This window comes from Pelodiscus sinensis, chromosome Z (genome assembly GCF_052426305.1).
Source record: "Pelodiscus sinensis isolate ZL-2025 chromosome Z, ASM5242630v1, whole genome shotgun sequence".
Classification (NCBI taxonomy): domain Eukaryota; kingdom Metazoa; phylum Chordata; order Testudines; family Trionychidae; genus Pelodiscus; species Pelodiscus sinensis.
In genome coordinates, this window is record NC_143085.1 from 31,303,301 (window position 1) to 31,320,900 (window position 17,600).

The window sequence follows — 17,600 nt, forward strand, 5'->3', positions numbered from 1 at the left end:
GCATGATGGAAAGAGCCCCCAGGACCGACCCCCTGAAGGGCCTAGACCCGGGTCACTCAACATGCGGGCCACGAGCGGCCCACGCCCCGTTGCGACTCGCAGTGCAGCTTGGGTTTACATGGGGCTCAGTACTGGCCTGCAGGTGGGATCATTTGAACATGGGCTGCACTGGGAAGATGCTCCACAGCGGGTGTCCCACATGGGCTGAGCATTGAAAGAGACCAGCGGGCGGGAGGGCTGCAACAGACGGGTACAGGGTGTTGGTGTTTTTAGCCCCTAGGGAGGAGGTGCCTGGAATGCCGGAATAGTGATAGAAATGCAGCCGTGTTAGTCTGGGGTAGCTGAAACAAAATGCAGGACAATGTAGCACTTTAAAGACTAACAAGATGGTTTATTAGGTGATGAGCTTTCGTGGGCCAGACCCACTTCCTCAGATCAAATAGTGGAAGAAAGTAGTCACAACCATATATACCAAAGGATACAATTAAAAAAATGAACACATATGAAAAGGACAAATCACATTTCAGAACAGAAGGAGGATGGGGGGGGAGGGGAGGGGGAGGAAGGAAGGTAAGTGTCTGTGAATTGATGATATTAAAGGTAGGGAGAGTGGGATGTTTGTGAGTTAATGGTATTACAGGTGATAATTGGGGAAACTGTCTTGGTAATGGGTGAGATAGTTCAAATTCTTGTTAAGTCCTTGTTGGCAAGTGTCGAATTTTAACATGAATGACAGTTCAGAGGATTCCCTTTCAAGTGTAGATGTAAAAGGTCTTTGTAGCAGAATGCAGGTGGCTAAGTCATTTAGAGAGTGTTCTTTCTGGTTAAAGTGGCAAGAAACTGTTTTCTCTTTGTGATCTTGTCTGATATCTGTTTTGTGGGCATTAATCCTTTGGCGAAGTGTCTGAGATGTTTGTCCAATGTACATAGCAGACGGACACTTTCGGCACATGATAGCATAGATTATATTTCTGGATGCTCAGGAATATGTGTTCTTGATCTTATAACTCACTTGGTTAGGTCCAATAATGGTATCAGCAGAATGAATATATATGGTTGTGACTACTTTCTTCCACTAGTTGATCTGAGGAAGTGGGTCTGGCCCACGAAAGCTCATCATCTAATAAACCATCTTGTTAGTCTTTAAAGTGCTACATTGTCCTGCATTTTGCTTCAACTACCCCAGACTAACACGGCTACATTTCTATCATCATATATACCAAAGGAATGCCAGGGCATTGTGTGAAAGAAACTGTTTGCATATATTTACATATATATTTGCATGTCTATGCAACCACACTTAAGTTGTGGTGCACTGCATGTGCTGTGAGAATCAGTGTGGCCCCTGCCATCCCTAGCTTCCAAAGTTGAATAGGTACGATCTAGACCATATTTCCCTAGTTTGCTTGTCAGACAGTCATGTGGAACTGTGTCAAAAGTTTTACTAAAAAAAAATCAAGTTATCTCACATGTACAGCTTCGCCACTAGACCAGTGTCCCAATCAAAAACAGAAAGGTTAGTTTGGCATGACTTGCTGGTGTTATATACATGCTGGCTTTTAACCTTATTAGCTTATAGGTGTTTACAAATTGATTAATAATTTGTTCCAGAATCTTTCCAGGTATTGAAATATCCAGCTTGTTTTTAATGAATACAGAAGGAAAAGAGGCATTAAGCTTTGCAGCCTTGTGGATATCATCATTATTTGCTCTTCGTTTCTGCTGAGTATAGGACCTATGCTTTACTTTGTCTTTCTTTTGTGCCTACTATTTATAGAGTCTCTTCTTTTATGTCTCTTGCTATATGTAATTAATTTGTGAGTTAGCAGTTCTGATTTTTGTCTGTACATGTTTGCACTGTTTATTTGAACTCAATGATTCGTGCATGTTTTCACTTTGTAGGATTCCTTTTTGATTTTTTTAAGTTGTTAAAAATACTTGCTGGAGTTGTATTAGACTCTTACTAGTCTGCCTAGCTTACCTTTGCATTTTGCCTTAATATTGGCTCATTGAGAAATAGTCATCTTATTTGGATTTTTTCTCTTATAGTTGTATTTGGTAATGGCTATTTGTGTTGTCTAGGGTTACGTCTACATTGCAAGTTTATTTCGGAAAACGCTATTCCGGAAGATATTTTCTGGAAAAGCTTATTTCGAAATAAAGCATCTGCACCACAGGGAAGCCTCAAAATTAGTCCGTGGCAAGCTCCCCTAATGTGGACGTGCTATCTTGATTTAGAGCCCCAGAAGGCACTGGGGAGGAATAACTTTAGAATGGCACTGGTGAGGAGCTATTTCAACATAGCAGCATTTTCCACACACATCCTCTTCTGAAAAAGCTTTTTTGGAAGAAGTGTTATTCTTCATGGAATAAGATTTACCAACATCGGAAAAAGCCCTCCATTATTTCGATTTTCTTTGAAATAATGCAGTTGCTGTGTGGATGCTAGTATTGTTTTTCTGGAATAACAGCAGTTATTCTTGAAAAACGGTGCAGTGTAGATGCACCATAGGCTGACCACTCGCTATTCTGGCAAATAGATCTTTTTTTTTTTTTTTTTTATTAAATGTCGTCAAACTGTATTGATACCATAAAAATGATTTGGTAGGAGCTGGTAGAAACAAGAAGCCATCATTCTTTCAAAAGGGAAATAATTTAGTCTTGCTCATCTGAGTAAAAGTATACATATATTTAAAGAGAATTTAGGGTTTGAAGTGGGTATCACAAATATGGATTCTTGTCCATACATTTAAAAAGTAGTGACAGGACCTGCAGGAAAATGTACTCCTAAATCAGAATTTTTCTGTATGACCACATGGTTTGTAGCAGGACTGTGGCCTAAGAAAGTAAGAATGCTCTACTAAAATGATGAGGATTATGTTTAAGTCTCTCTCCTTATATGTGACCATTCTGTGACTCTGTTTTTATGCAGTTCAGTAGACTATGCTTAGCATCTGATGCAGAGCCCCTTCCTGATTTTAATGGTCTTTGGCTCAGGCCCTTAGGCTGTGTCTACACTGGCGCAATCTTGCGCAAAAGCAGCTGCTCTTGCGCAAAAACTTGCTGCCTGTCTACGCTGGCCGCTTGTTCTTGCGCAAGTAAACTGACATTCTAATGTATGAAATCAGGGCTTCTTGCACCAGAACTCTGACGCTCCCGCTCAGGAATAAGCCCTTTTGCGCAACTGTTCTTGCGCATGAGGCTATTGTAGACAGGCAACATGAATTTCTTGTGCAAGAAAGCCCTATGGTTAAAATGGCTATCAGAGCTTTCTTGCGCAAGAGAGCATCTACACTGGCATGGATGCTCTTGCGTAAAAGCACATCTCTTGTGCAAAAGCACATGCCAGTGTAGATGCTCTCTTCTGGAAGAGTTTTTGCACAAGCACTCTTCCGCAAAAGAGTACTTGCGCAAGAAGCTGCCAGTGTAGATGACGCTTTAGTGTTTAATCTTACTTGTGCTTATTCATAGCTTCAGTACTCACATGCTCGAGTAAAGTGATCTTGAACTCTGTGCCACATAAAGACTTACCCGCTCAGGCCCTTAGTGTGAATATTTCTTGGTAATTTTTAATGGAGTTCTTTCTAATAACTGTGTTCATTTTCTTACATTATAGACACAGCTATACTCCTTGAGAATTTTTGCATTTTAAAACTCTCTACAAGGAGAAACTTTTCTTGTTCCTTTCTGACACTTGATCTATATTTTACCAACTCTCACACCTATAGATTTTAATGAGTCTGCTTTGCTACTTATAAAGTCAAGTGTCTACATTTGTTCATGGGAGTGAAGTGGCCAGTTGTTCAGAAATGAACAATTTGAATGATCTGAAATCAAAGACAAGAGCTAAATATTCTAAATTAGCTGGAGAAGCTTCTAACAATTGGCTTCTACAAGTTTTTTATGTTAAAATGGCCTGGTTTTTATTCAGTTATTATGTGCATCAACAGGTGCCACACTTATCACTGTTTTAGAAAGGTGTGGATAAATACATTCTGAGGGGAAATAATTCTTTGTTTTGTCATAAATATTCTAAATTATTGGGCACAACCTGCCAAGTGTCAGTGTATGACCAGAGATCCAGACTTCTATTTACATTATAAAAGACTGTGAAATAGATGTATGGTAGGAGTAATTTCTTTAATTCAAATGACATTTTCTTTTATTCACTTTAACTTTTCTAGCATTTTTGTACAGAAATACATTTTAAGTGGCATAAAAACAGGCTTGAATGAGCTAAAAGCAGATTTCTTTAGTATAATGTCAGCTCAATGGACTGCTCTGTGACACAAAACAAGAGAAATCAATTGCACAGGAGAATGCTGATCTTGCAAAGACTTATGAACTAAAGTTCATGCTAAAGTTAATGCCCTCTGAATAGTTTCAGACTCCCTTTGAAGTCAGTGGGGCTGTTCACAGTTTAAAAAATCTAAGCATTTGCAGGCCTGGGACCAAGACATTGATGTCAATAAAACAAACATCTTTGTTTTTTGTAACACTGGAATTAGAGTAAACTGTGTCCAGAAGAACCCCATGTAATTGCCCACATTTTATTTGTGATATTTTTAACCATTCTGTAGGCTTATTTTCAACATATAGTTTGTAGTTATTAACATGTTTGTTAGAAGAAGTTGGAGACATACCATGTAGACGATGAAAATTAAATGGTAGATTTTTTTCTTAAAATCATAAAATTATTTTAACAAACCTCCATTGACACTTGTCCTTTTTACATGTTTTATCTGATTAATAAAGGCATAAGAAAATAAAAGGATTTTGTGAAAGTGTACATTTTCAGCATGTTTGAGATTTAAGGTTTGATTACACTGATTTCAGTGGAGCAATGTTGTTTTAAAAGTTACCACTCTTTAGACTTACCACTGTTTTAAGATGAACAATTCTGACCTGTAGAAAGTCCTAGCAGGTCACTTTATTCCCCCTCTCCCAGAGCAAGTTAGTGACGTACAACATTTTTAGTGCTTTCTTATACAGCATGGTCCCAGTAAAACTATTGCCTTGTTGGGTTCAACTCCTCCAAATATGCTAGTATCATGTTCCAGCAGGAAAGGCTGGGAAACTTAACTCCACACTAGATTCTGTCAGATAAAAATATGGAAATAAAAAGAAAGGAGACATATCGATTATGCTGATTTGCGGAAAAGACAGGAAATAAGAGGATCAGAAATAAAAAGTATTTCTCCTTTCATGTCCATAACCAGGCTGATTGAAGCAGACATGTCTGAACTTGATTCCTCAGAGGACAGCTCACACTCTAATGGTTCTACACCACTTCTGGGCTTTCTCCCTCCCTTCTATCCACCACTCTCAACAAAGTGTTATTCTCAAGAGAAGATTGATCATGGACAGAACTGCCAACAATTTTTCTGATGCAAGGGATAGGATTGATCCCAAAGATGAAGTTTGGAAGAGCCATTGGCGATCAGCAAGGTGTTTTTAATAATTTTTTTGTTTTACATAAGAAAATAAGATTATAGTTAGCCAATAATAAAACAAAGATTTGGAAGTTTCTGGTGCCAAAAAATTGATATTCTGTTTGTTGAGCAAATGCCAGCTGCAAGGTACTTTGGTAGTGACAGTTTCACATTCTGGTCTAGTCTGTGGCCAGAGGGGATATAGAGGAGCTGTCACTTAAGCACCAAAAAGTAAGTTGTCCAGCCAGCCAGCAGCAGTGCCCCGATCAGCACGGTGTAACTGAACAGCACGAAGGCCAGCAGCTCCTTCAGCACTTTTAGGAAGTGGACAGCAAAGGACTCCTGCATGGTTCTTCCAAGCACCCCAAGCCAGATGCGATTTTTGCAGTTGTCTCACGCTCCGCTCCCCACTAAAGTATCCTTTTCTGAAAAGAAGAGAAACAAAGGGGCAGGATGAGCCCTTCTGAACAAATTGGATGTAAAAGGGGAGCCTGCTAATTGCATGTAGAAAAATCTGGATTCAGGTAATTTATGGGGCGGTGTATAGACAAAGTCCATGAACACTGAGGTTTGTTAGAAGCTTTTTAATTGCCAGGGGAGTGTGTCAGGCAGAATAGTATTTGTGTATTTGGAAAGTCTTTTTCAGAGTTTCCAGGATGTGTAGTGCTGAAAGGGATTACAGGGTAGATCTCAAACCAGGTCAGGACTTGCAGGTGGTAGTAGAGTTGAGGGAGAACTAAGCAAGGTTAAAATATAGAGGGGTGGAGTAGGGCAGAGGCAGGCAGCCGAGGTTTCAGCCAGTACCTGGAATTATTCTCTTCTGTCAATTGATATTTGGCAGGCAAGCTTCTCATTTAGAGCATTTGCTGATGGCACATTAGTACCAACAAAATGCTCTATTGAAAGTGGTCAGTTCCTCCAGAGAAGCCACAGTAAATATTTAATGTTATAATTGCTTCTAATGGATAGGCAGAGAGCAAGCTTTTTGATTCAGATCAGGAGATGTGGGATTAAATCTGAAAGCTTCCTAACTTCTGTAAACATAACTTTTTTTTAAAAGGGGAAAGAATAAGATTTTTTTAAAACTTCTTTCCTCCCCAGTTAAATATATATGTATAATTGTTCATTTCCCAAGGAGTTGCCCAGTCCATGAATTTTGTGTAAAACCTTAACACATGCACAGTAGTTTTATGCTATTTAGGCTTTGAAGCTGAAAAGACAGATGTGTACCCCTGTCTTTAGATGCATATTTATTGCTTCATCAGAAAATTATCAAATCAAAAATATTTGTACTTTTGTATGCATGACCAAAAGGAAAATGAGATTAGGTTCAGAATAATGCTAACCTGAAAGGATTATTTTTCTTACAAACAGTATACTGTCAGTCAGAGCAAACTGAATTCCATTCTACCATTTAATAAAGGAATTGATTAATTAGAAACTCACAGTGAAATCTAAACAATTGCTTTAACTTTTCTTTGTATTAATGTTTTTTTTAACTCCACCTTGCTATGTTCAGGTATAGTAAAGTGTTACGGAAAATACTGCAATTTAAAAAAAATCTCTTCAATGTAGTTTTTCAGAGTACGGAAGTTACTTAATGTTTTACATGCGTTTCATTACAGAATAAAGCATATACTGACAAAGAGATAAATAACCTTCTTACCGTGGGATAGATGATTGTATTTACTTCTTAAAGTTTCAATCTGCTTTTATTCTGCAGCTTTCTCTTGAATTTCTGGCTTCTAAAAGGTTGGTGATGTAGTTTGATCCCCTTCTGGTCTGCTAATCCATAGAGTCAGGAGTAATGAGGTTGTATTTACAGCCTGCACCAGTACTAATGGACTAGGTGTGGTCAGAGACGAATTATTATATATGACATAGACCCTTTGCTTTCTCTGTGCTGACAGCACAATAGTAAAGAACAATCCAACGTTGGCACTTCTGATTTGAACAATATATTGTATATTTTAAAATGCGTGAAACGCTCTTACCCTGTTATGTCACCTAATACTGTGTTTTCTTCAATGCAACTTTTTTCTCGTTTTATTCCATCAGATAGTTTTCTGTATTTCTGGCTATTTTGTTGTGCATATTCTGCTTTTTGTATAGTTTTCTGTTCTTAACAGCCTTCTCACAGACAGACCATTAAAAGAGGAGGACGTTATTAGAGTGGAACTGGGGAAGCTCAAGATAAACATGACATGACAGGATGGATGCCTGTAGATTTTGTTAGGCTCTATTATCAAAAGGGATGGATGAAGGTAGGCTTACTTTTGCAATATCCCCAGTCCAGTTCTCTACATATTGCACTTCACTCATCCATACCACAGAATCTCTGTCCCAGAGAGAGAGAGAGAGAGAGAGAGACTGTTTTGTTTTTAAATAACAGAAAAAATGTGAAGATATCAGGCTAGTATCAGTGAATGGGTTACTAATAATCCTATTTAAAAGGCATGGGTTATTTGGCTTTTAAACAACAGACAAATGTATGCAGCATGGAGAAGCAAGAGCATCTACTGCAAATCAAATTTCTTATTTACAAAGACATTATGTGTCTAGCAAATGGCCTCTTAATTTAATCAAGATCTCTTGTTATCAAATTATTACCCCGTGGTCAGTGAGACCTTAGCTAGCAGGGAACATAAACAGGCTCAGGAAGCTTATTAAGTAGTAATTGCTCCTCTGGAGAATTGGTCAGCTCTGGGCCTTGTTTCTTGCATATTTCCAGGAAGAGAGCTAGTAATTGATGGTCTGTGTGGCCGTCAACCTAGCTGCTAGTTCTGATGTCCATTCAGAAATGATATGCTGACACACAGTGCTCTTTCTGGCCAAACGTGAAGTTTAATTTGATACCGAGGTTAACAGTATTTTCTTATGGAACAAATCCAGTTATTAACAACACAATACAAATGAAAAAGGTAAATAACCTACCATGTATTTTTAAACTATTTATGTTATTATCTTTTACATGTCATTTAGTCTGATTAGTAAAACCAGATTAGTCAGTTTCACTGTCATAGAATCATAGGACTGGAAGGGACCTCAAGAGGTCATCGAGTCCAGCCCCCCGCCCTCAAGGCAGGACCAAGCTCCGTCTACACCATCCCTGACAGATGTTTATCTAACCTGTTCTTAAATATCTCCAGAGAGGGAGATTCCACCACCTCCCTTGGCAATTTATTCCAATATTTGACCACCCTGACAGTTAGGAATTTTTTCCTAATGTCCAATCTAAACCTCCCCTGCTGCACTTTAAGCCCATTACTCCTTGTCCTGTCTTCAGAAACCAAGAGGAACAAATTTTCTCCTACCTCCTTGTGACACCCTTTTAGTTATTTGAAAACCGCTATCATGTCCCCCCTTAATCTTCTTTTTTCCAAACTAAACAAGCCCAGTTCATGAAGCCTGGCTTCATAGGTCATGTTCTCTAAACCTTTAATCATTCTTGTCTCTCTTCTCTGTACCCTTTCCAATTTCTCCACATCTTTCTTGAAATGTGGCACCCAGAACTGGACACAGTACTCCAGCTGAGGCCTAACTAGTGCAGAGTAGAGCGGCAGAATGACTTCACGAGTTTTGCTTACAACAAACCTGTTGATACAACCTAGAATCATATTTGCTTTTTTTGCAACAGCATCACACTGTTGACTCATATTCAACTTGTGGTCCACTATGACCCCTAGATCTCTTTCCGCCATGCTCCTGCCTAGACAGTCGCTTCCCATCTTGTATGTATGGAACTGATTGTTCCTTCCTAAGTGGAGCACTTTGCATTTCTCTTTATTAAACCTCATCCTGTTTACCTCTGACCATTTATCTAACTTGCTAAGGTCATTTTGAATTATGTCCCTATCCTCCAAAGAAGTTGCAACCCCACCCAGTTTGGTATCATCTGCAAACTTAATAAGCATACTCTCTATCCCAATATCTACATCATTGATGAAGATATTGAACAGTACGGGTCCCAAAACAGACCCTTGAGGAACTCCACTTGTTATCCCTTTCCAGCACGATTTAGAACCGTTAACAACAACTCTCTGACTATGGTTATCCAGCCAATTATGCACCCACCTTATCGTGGCCCTATCTAAGTTATATTTGCCTAGTTTATCAATAAGAATATCATGCGAGACCGTATCAAATGCCTTACTAAAGTCTAGGTATATGACATCCACCGCTTCTCCCTTATCCACAAGGCTCGTTATCTTATCAAAGAAAGCTATCAGATTAGTTTGGCATGACTTGTTCTTCACAAACCCATGCTGGCTATTCCCTATCACTTTATTACCTTCCAAGTGTTTGCATATGATTTCCTTAATTACCTGCTCCATTATCTTCCCTGGGACAGACGTTAAACTGACCGGTCTGTAGTTTCCGGGGTTGTTCTTATTCCCCTTTTTATAGATGGGCACAATATTTGCCCTTTTCCATTCTTCTGGAATCTCCCCTGTCTGCCATGATTTTTCAAAAATCATAGCTAAAGGCTCAGATACCTCCTCTATCAGCTCCTTGAGTATCCTGGGATGCATTTCATCAGGACCTGGTGACTTGCTGACATCTAACTTTCCTAAGTGATTTTTAACTTGTTCTTTGTGTATTACATAATACAATATTACAGAAAATATACAATATTACAGAAAAAATGTAAATCCAAATTACAGAAATATAATTATGAAAGTGCTGTTGATTTGTTTTTTAAAAATTCTCATTGTCATTGCCAGTCTATTTGAACACTGTAAACATGTTTCTCTATGGCTGAAAGTATAAGCCAAAAAACTCAGCAATGGCACTATATATAATTCTTTATTATTTGATTTTCAAAGGTCTTGAGAACTGATTCCAGTACTTGTGGAAATCAACCCATTATTTGGTAATTATTTGGTAAAAAGTAAGTTAATATCACAGCTGCTTTATTATGAGGGAGCTCAGTCATACGTGAGGTAAGAGCAATCAGGTGATAAGTTTCCTGATAATTTTTTTACGTTCTTCTAAAAATCAAATGTTCCTTTACATAAAGTATTCACCAAAGAAATAACATTGTTAAATAAGAGTGCATGACTATAATAAGTAGAAATCTACATAATGGCTTAAAAAGTTTCACACTGAATAAACTCTTCTATTTCTGTGCAAAGAATATAACTATAAAAGGGAGGATTTTGTTAAATATTAAGGTCTGTTTCACAAATGGTCACACTTTATAATGTAACGGAATAAAGAATGCTCATATAGAAACACTAGGTTTGAGACTAGACCACAATTTAACAAAAAATTGAGAAAATTTAAAGGATTAACAAGACTGTAACTATGAGGTGTAAGACAGGTATGTGCCCCAAGGAAAGTGAATTCTAAAGCAGGAGACAATTGCTAAGGTAAGTTTCTTCTGAAGATGTCTCCTGATTTTTGTTCATTTTAATAGTTAGGAATTTTCTGAAGAGTTAAGTGATGTTGATTTTAATATTCATTTTACCATCCCTCACCTCCAGAGGGAGAAAGGAAAAAGTGTTCCGCTGTTTCACTGGACTACATTTTGTCAGTGACCTGCTAAGTGCCATGTCTAGGGGCACATCTACACTACAAGATAAGGTCAACTCTAACATAGCTGATATCTGGGCACCCAATTTTGAGAAGACGAAACGTTTGTGTCTTCACTATGGACAAGAATCAAATGTCTGAAATAGTGCATCCACATTACAAAGTTTACTGCTAGAGAGGGATGCACTGTGGATTGGTTGGCAGTCTGGACTGTGATTCCAGTGTCTGTTGGATCCAAAACTTGGCAACAGGTGGTTAGAGGGGCTCATGTTGCTTGCATTCCATAAAGCACTCCTCCAGTCTTTCCCCCTTGTGCGAGATAAAGGAGATGCAGTGTAATTTCACCTTTTGGTGCTCTGGTTGCCCACATGGACACCAGAGCACTGTGATCATACAGTCCAGGATACTGGAAAGCATTGTCATGCTCATGGATGTCATGGTGTGCTTCATGGCACTATCCTATGAGAACCTACGCGTATTGCTCCATCAGGAAGAGGACAATGATGAAGCTCGATGTGGCACAGAGGCCCTGCTCAGGCAAGCCCTGGCACTTATGCTAGTGCAGCCAGCAGTCAATCCTTTGGACACAGTGCAATTCTGGTTCTGGCAGTGGGAGATGAGCTTAGACTGGTGGGACTGCATCATGATGTAGAGATGGGATGATCAGCAATGGCTGCAGAATGTCTGCATGTGCAAGGCCATGTTCCTGGAACTCTGTGAATGGCTTGCCCCTGCCCTGAGGTGCCAGGATACCCATATGACCATGCAGAAGTGCATGACAGTTGCTGTGTGGAAGCTGGCCATGCCAGAAAACTACCTTTCAGTCAGGAATGAGTTTGGGGTGGGGAAATCTACAGTCAGAGCTATTATCATACAAGTAGCCATGGCCATCAGTAACATCATGACTTGGGAATGTGGACACCCTAAGGCGGGTGGGGGCTTTGCCACCATTGGTTTCCCTAACTGTGGGGAGAGGTCCTTGATCAGTTCCCAACTGCCAGCCTGCAGACCATTGCCAGTCTGCAAATAGCTGGCTTGCTGGGTTGTTGTGGCTCTGGGGTCAAGGGAACACCACCCAGCCAATGTTCCCTCTGAGGCCTGCCCACCTCCTCAAGAAAGCCACTCAGTGGCTGGCGGGTGGCTGCCATGCCACAGGAGCAGCAGAGCAGCCACCATGTGGCACTGGCCATACCCTCAGCCTTTCCTCAGGGCTGGAGCTATGGGCCACATGGTGTGCAGTGGCTGCTCTGGCTGGAGACATGTGCCAGGTGGCCTGCAGCTGCTCCAGCAGCCCCAGCCTGGATGAGAGTAGGAACTGTGTCACAGGTGGCCTGCAGCTGCTTTGGTGGCTAGAGCCAGACCCGCATAGCTGGAACTGAATGGGACTGACACTGGGGGGGGTCCTGGTGGGGGGGATGTCTATAAGGGGCGGAGAGGAGCTGGTGGAACTGAAGCCAGCTGTTCGCAGCGGCTCTGGGGACCAGGACTTTTGGCAGGCCAGTAACATTTATTTGAATAATGAATATGCAAGTAAACTGTTACTGGTCCGCCAAAAGTTTGTGAATAGGAACTTGGTCTGTGGTGTGAAAAGGGCAGTGGTTTCTAACCTTAGTTGGAACACACATCCCCATCCTGGCACCTGACCACTATGCCTTGGAGTACATCAACTGCAAGGGTTACTTCTCCATGGTGATGTAGGTACTCATGGATCACAAGGGCCATTTTACTGACATCAAAGTGGGATAATCAGGAAAGGTGTATGATGCATGCATCTTTAGGAACTCCTGCCTCTTCTGAAAGATGCACACTGGCATTATTTTCCAGACTGCAACATCAGAGTAGAAAAAGTTGACAGGGCAATAGTGATTCTTGGTGTCCCAGCCTACTCCTTGTTCCTCTGGCTCGTGAAACCCTATGTGGGCAGCCTGGATCCCAAGCAAGAAGGATTTCAACAACAGGCTAAGCAGGTGCAGAATGGTGGTGGAATGCAGTCGCCTCTTGGGGAACAATACTAATAGATTCTCCTCCTCCTTCCAGGTTGCCATGCGATTTATCAGTCTTCTCCAAATCATGACGAGTGGGACCAGTGCTTTACTGAATGTGGCCATAAACCTGGCCTTATGCTGCACTGCTTTGTGGCTCAATGACACCCAACCACGTACTGGTGGATTGGCATGGGAAGGTGTCTTACTGTGGAAAACAGCATATGACTGGCCTCCCCAAAAACCTTGTGAGAAGGATCAAAGAGTTTCTATTTGAAAGCTTCATGGAGCCATGCAGACACATGAACAAGCTGTTTGTGCCTTGCACATTGTGTTGGTCGAGAGAGAAAGAGAGTGACGTTGCTTATACCTCCTTGCCTGAACTTGCTTGTAGTTAGACAAAGTTTGTGAACTCACTAGAAGTGCCCCTCTGGGGTTGTCAATGGCCTGGGAGGATGGGACTGGCTCCAGAGTCATGACCAGCTCCAGGCTCTTGAGCATCATTGGCTGGCTAGTCTCCTCCTACTATTGCCCCTCCATCAGCCTGCTCTCCTGCAGGCTGATGCCATGCATATCTTGTCCTAACAACCACACTGTGGGAGCTGGCCAGATCCCCCACCCTCTCCCCCCTGAATGTCAGCCTGCTGCTCATAATAGTGGCATCTATAAGGTTCACTCCCAGAGCATCCAATCTCTGCCACCTAGTGATATGACTGGTACAACTCCTTAATTTTTACTCTGCACTGCTGGGCATCCCTGGCATATCCTTTTGCCCTGAGGCAGCTTGTGCTCCTGCTGTGGAACTTGGTACTCTTCTTGCTGGTTCTGAGCTTTTGGAGGATGGATTCATTGCCCCACTCCTCGACAAGGTCCAGGATGTCTTGCATATCCAGGCAGGTGCTCTTCTTCATCCCTGGGAAGTGATGGTTGTGGGAACAGAAGTACTCGCAGCTGGCGGAGTGTCCAACAGAATGTTGGAATTCATCTCATTTGCCCTGATGTGCTGCTTGCTGGCAAGGCTGACCACATAGGACAGGCCATTCTACTGTTCCCCAGGGCTTTTTGAGCTTGATGGAAAAGCAGTAGCATCAGGAGTGGCCAGAGTGGACAGCTGTGGGAAATTTCAATAGCACTGAATTTCTGGTAGTGCTGTGCCTACACTAGCATCACTTTGACCATGCAGGCCAGGGACTAGCATTACTCCTGGGCTACGTCTAGACTGGCATGATTTTCCACAAATGCTTTTAACAGAAAAGACAAAATCTGAGCTGTCTACACTGGCCCTTTTGCGCAAAAGGACTTTTGCCCGAACGGGAGCAGCATAGTATTTCCGCAAGAAGCACTGATTTCAGACAGTAGGAAGTCAGTGTTCTTGCGGAAATTCAAGCAGCCAGTGTAGCTGCTTTTGCGGAAAAACTTGCCAGCCCTGGTGAAAAGCAAGAGTACAGAAATCTATGTCAGTGGCCACTCAGGGCAGCACAACAGGCTTGCTAATGTGGATGCATCACTTGGAAATTCGACTATATGGGATTAGGGTTGATGTAAAATCCTATTGTACACCCAATCTAACAGAACTCAGAGGCAGGTACTTAATTTTAAGCACATAATAGCACTGAAATCAGAGACTAGAATATCTTTTGCTGGGTCAAGCAAATGTGCTCAGCAGCCTATGGGAATGAGCCTGATGGAAACTGCTGCTGGCTAGCCCCAAAATTTGCCCCCCAAGCTATTAGATTGCTCCAAACCTGAATTAATTTCTATTTTGATTTCCACTATATTTCTAGTTAAAGCAGCAGCAACCTGTAGTTAGGTATGAAGGGTATAATGGCAAGCTTGAACTTGATGTTCAGCTGCTTTAGTACTACAGGCAGTCCCCGGGTTAGGTACAAGATAGGGACTGTTGGTTTGTTCTTAAGTTGAATCTGTATGTAAGTCGGAACTGGTGTCAGCCACTGCTGAAACTGATCAGTTTCAACCAGGGCTGAATCTGGATGCCAGTTCTGACTTACATACAGATTCAACTTAAGAAACCCAGGCGTCCCCAAGTCAGCTGCTGCTGAAACTGATCAGCGGCTGATTCCAGGAAGCCTGGGGCAGAGCAACTCTGCCTCGGGCTTCCTGTAGTCAGCGCTGGTCAGTTTCAGCAGCGGCTGACTTGGGGACGCCTGGGGCAGAGCAGCTGGGATGCTGCTGGGTTGCTCCAGCAGCGGCTGAATCAGGATGCCTGGGGCAGAGCAGCTGGGGTGCTGCCGGGTTGGTCCGGAGCGGCGCTGCGGGACCAACCCGGCAGCCCCCAGTTGCTCTACCCCAGGGGTAGGCAAGAAAAGCCTGGTCTGCTGGGGGGGGCACTAGCTGCACCCCCCCCACCCAGCAGACCAAGGGGACAGGAGCAAAGCCGCGGAGCACGCCCACAGCGGGACAGCCCAAGCGTGCCTGGGCTGTCCCCTTGCAGGCGTGCTCAGCAGCTTTGCTCTCCGTCTCCCTGTCTGCAGGGAGATGGGGAGCAAAGCCTTGGAGCACGCGCGCCCAGGCTGTCCCGCTGCGGGCGTGCTCCGCGGCTTTGCTCCTGTCCCTCTGGTCTGCTGGGGGGGTCCAGCAGACCAGGGGGACAGGAGCAAAGCCGCCCAGGTGGCGGGAGTCCCGCTGCCTGGGCGGCTTTGCTCTGGGGCAAACGAGCAAAGCCAACCAGGCAGCGGGACTCCCACCGCCTGGGTGGCTTTGCTCGGGTGTCCCTGGTCTGCTGGGGGGGTCCAGTGGCTTTGCTGGACCCTCCCCCCCCAGCAGACCAGGGAGACCGGGAGAAGCTTTTCTCGCCCCGGAGGACACGGGTGGGGACCTGCCTCCCGTGAGCTCCGGGGCGAGAAAAGTCCCGTTCGTAAGTGCGGATCTGACATAAGTCGGATCCGCGTAAGTCGGGGACTGCCTGTACTGGAATACAGCTTACTCTGCATTTGGGGAAGTTAGGTGACTGACAGAAGAATTAATCCTGCGGGTTCAAAATCAGGGGCATCAAGCAGCCACGGAGGCTTGAAAGTGGAGTTGATGACACTCAGCAGCTCTTAAGTAGGATGCCTAGTACAAGGATTCTAAAGGAACTTTAGTTTCTCAGAGTCTTATTATTTCTCTTTAGAAGATAACAAGGGAAGCTGAATAGTTAAGTGCTATCATCTAACCGTTGCTGTTAATTCTTTGAGCTGATCTATAACCTATAGTGCACAGTATTGCATACAACTGAGTTGTTTTGCGTTTTTAATTTTCCTTGTTTACTGCTATCACTTGCTAGAACCTTCCAGCAACCCATCACTATTTATTGACTATACAGCTTCCTAGTTCACAGAGCCAGTATAATGGCTACTTCAAAGCACACAACAGCAATTTATACACAGCAGATGTGGTAGCTTACAGTATCTAATAGTGCTATTTCTGGAACATTATGTGTAAAGGCACATTAAATGGAGACTATATTTTTGATGAGCTCTTGAGATTTGAAGTAGGTAAGTAATTTCTGCCCCTGGAGTTTTCCTTGTGTTTTTATTAGTAGTTTACAAATACAACTATTTAATCCTTGCCACAGATAGAAAGAAATTCAATGTGCAAACTACTGGGCTACGTCTACACTGGCACCCTTTTCCGGAAATGCTTAAAACGGAACAGTTTTCCATTATAAGTATTTCTGGAAAAGCGCGTCTACATGGGCAGGATGCTTTTCCGGAAAAGCACTTTTTCCAGAAAAGCATCCGTGCCAATGTAGACGCGCTTTTCCACAAAAAAGCCCCGATCGTCATTTTCGCGATCCGAAATTTTTGCGAAAAAGAAATCTGTGCTGTCTACACTGGCCCTTTTCCGAAACTTTTGCCCAAACGGGAGCAGCATAGTTTTTCCGGAAAAACAATGACGATTTTACATTAGATCATCATTGCTTTTCTGGAAAAGCAAGCGACCAGTGTAGACAGCTCACAGCTTATTCTGGAAAGCGGCTGTTTTTCCAGAATAAGTGGCCCAGTGTAGACACAGCCCTGCTGTAATAGCTGGGCCAAGGGACTGATGTCATAGAAAAAAGATACTTGAAAATATCACTCACTCTAAAGGTAGTCAGATAGTAAATGAGTTTGTGGTAGGGCAGTGGAAATAGTTACCCCCAAGAAGGAGCTAGGGCAGGGTTGGACAATAATTTTTTATTGGAGTTGGTAAGTGATCAAGGGCCACTCTTTTCTATGGAGAGGATGCTGGGTCTGGGATGGAAGTTGGGTACAGACAGGAGTTCAGGGTAGGTACTGGGGTGCAGGAGAGGTTATGGGGGGGTCTGAGAGGGAGACAGCAGTGGGGAGGTGTGACAGATTCACACTGTCATACTGCATCTCATATACTTTACAGTGATATTATAATGATAATGTATTTTATCTAAGATAAATAATATGAAGTGTCATTGGAGAGGTTATGATTACCCTCTTGTTACATATATGTATAATTTTTGTAGCTGATGTTAAGAATATTTATTAATGTCTGTATGTCAGATGTAGTTGGTACTTAGGGAACACCCACTAGACAAGATTCTTTCAGCCTAGATAGTGGGCAGACATATGATGAAACAACATTACTCTTGCCCTCATATTGGGATGTATTTTTTCCACAGACCAGTATGGGAACCTAC

General features: G+C 42.5%; 1 protein-coding gene across 1 annotated transcript; it reads right to left on the reverse strand.

Moving 5' to 3' along the window:
* Window positions 1-5,645: 5,645 nt before the first annotated feature.
* On the reverse strand, window positions 5,646-5,780 carry LOC142818516 (uncharacterized). The gene has a single exon (XM_075898661.1). It carries the CDS (start codon window positions 5,778-5,780, stop codon window positions 5,646-5,648), a length of 135 nt encoding a protein of 44 aa, XP_075754776.1.
* Window positions 5,781-17,600: the final 11,820 nt, after the last annotated feature.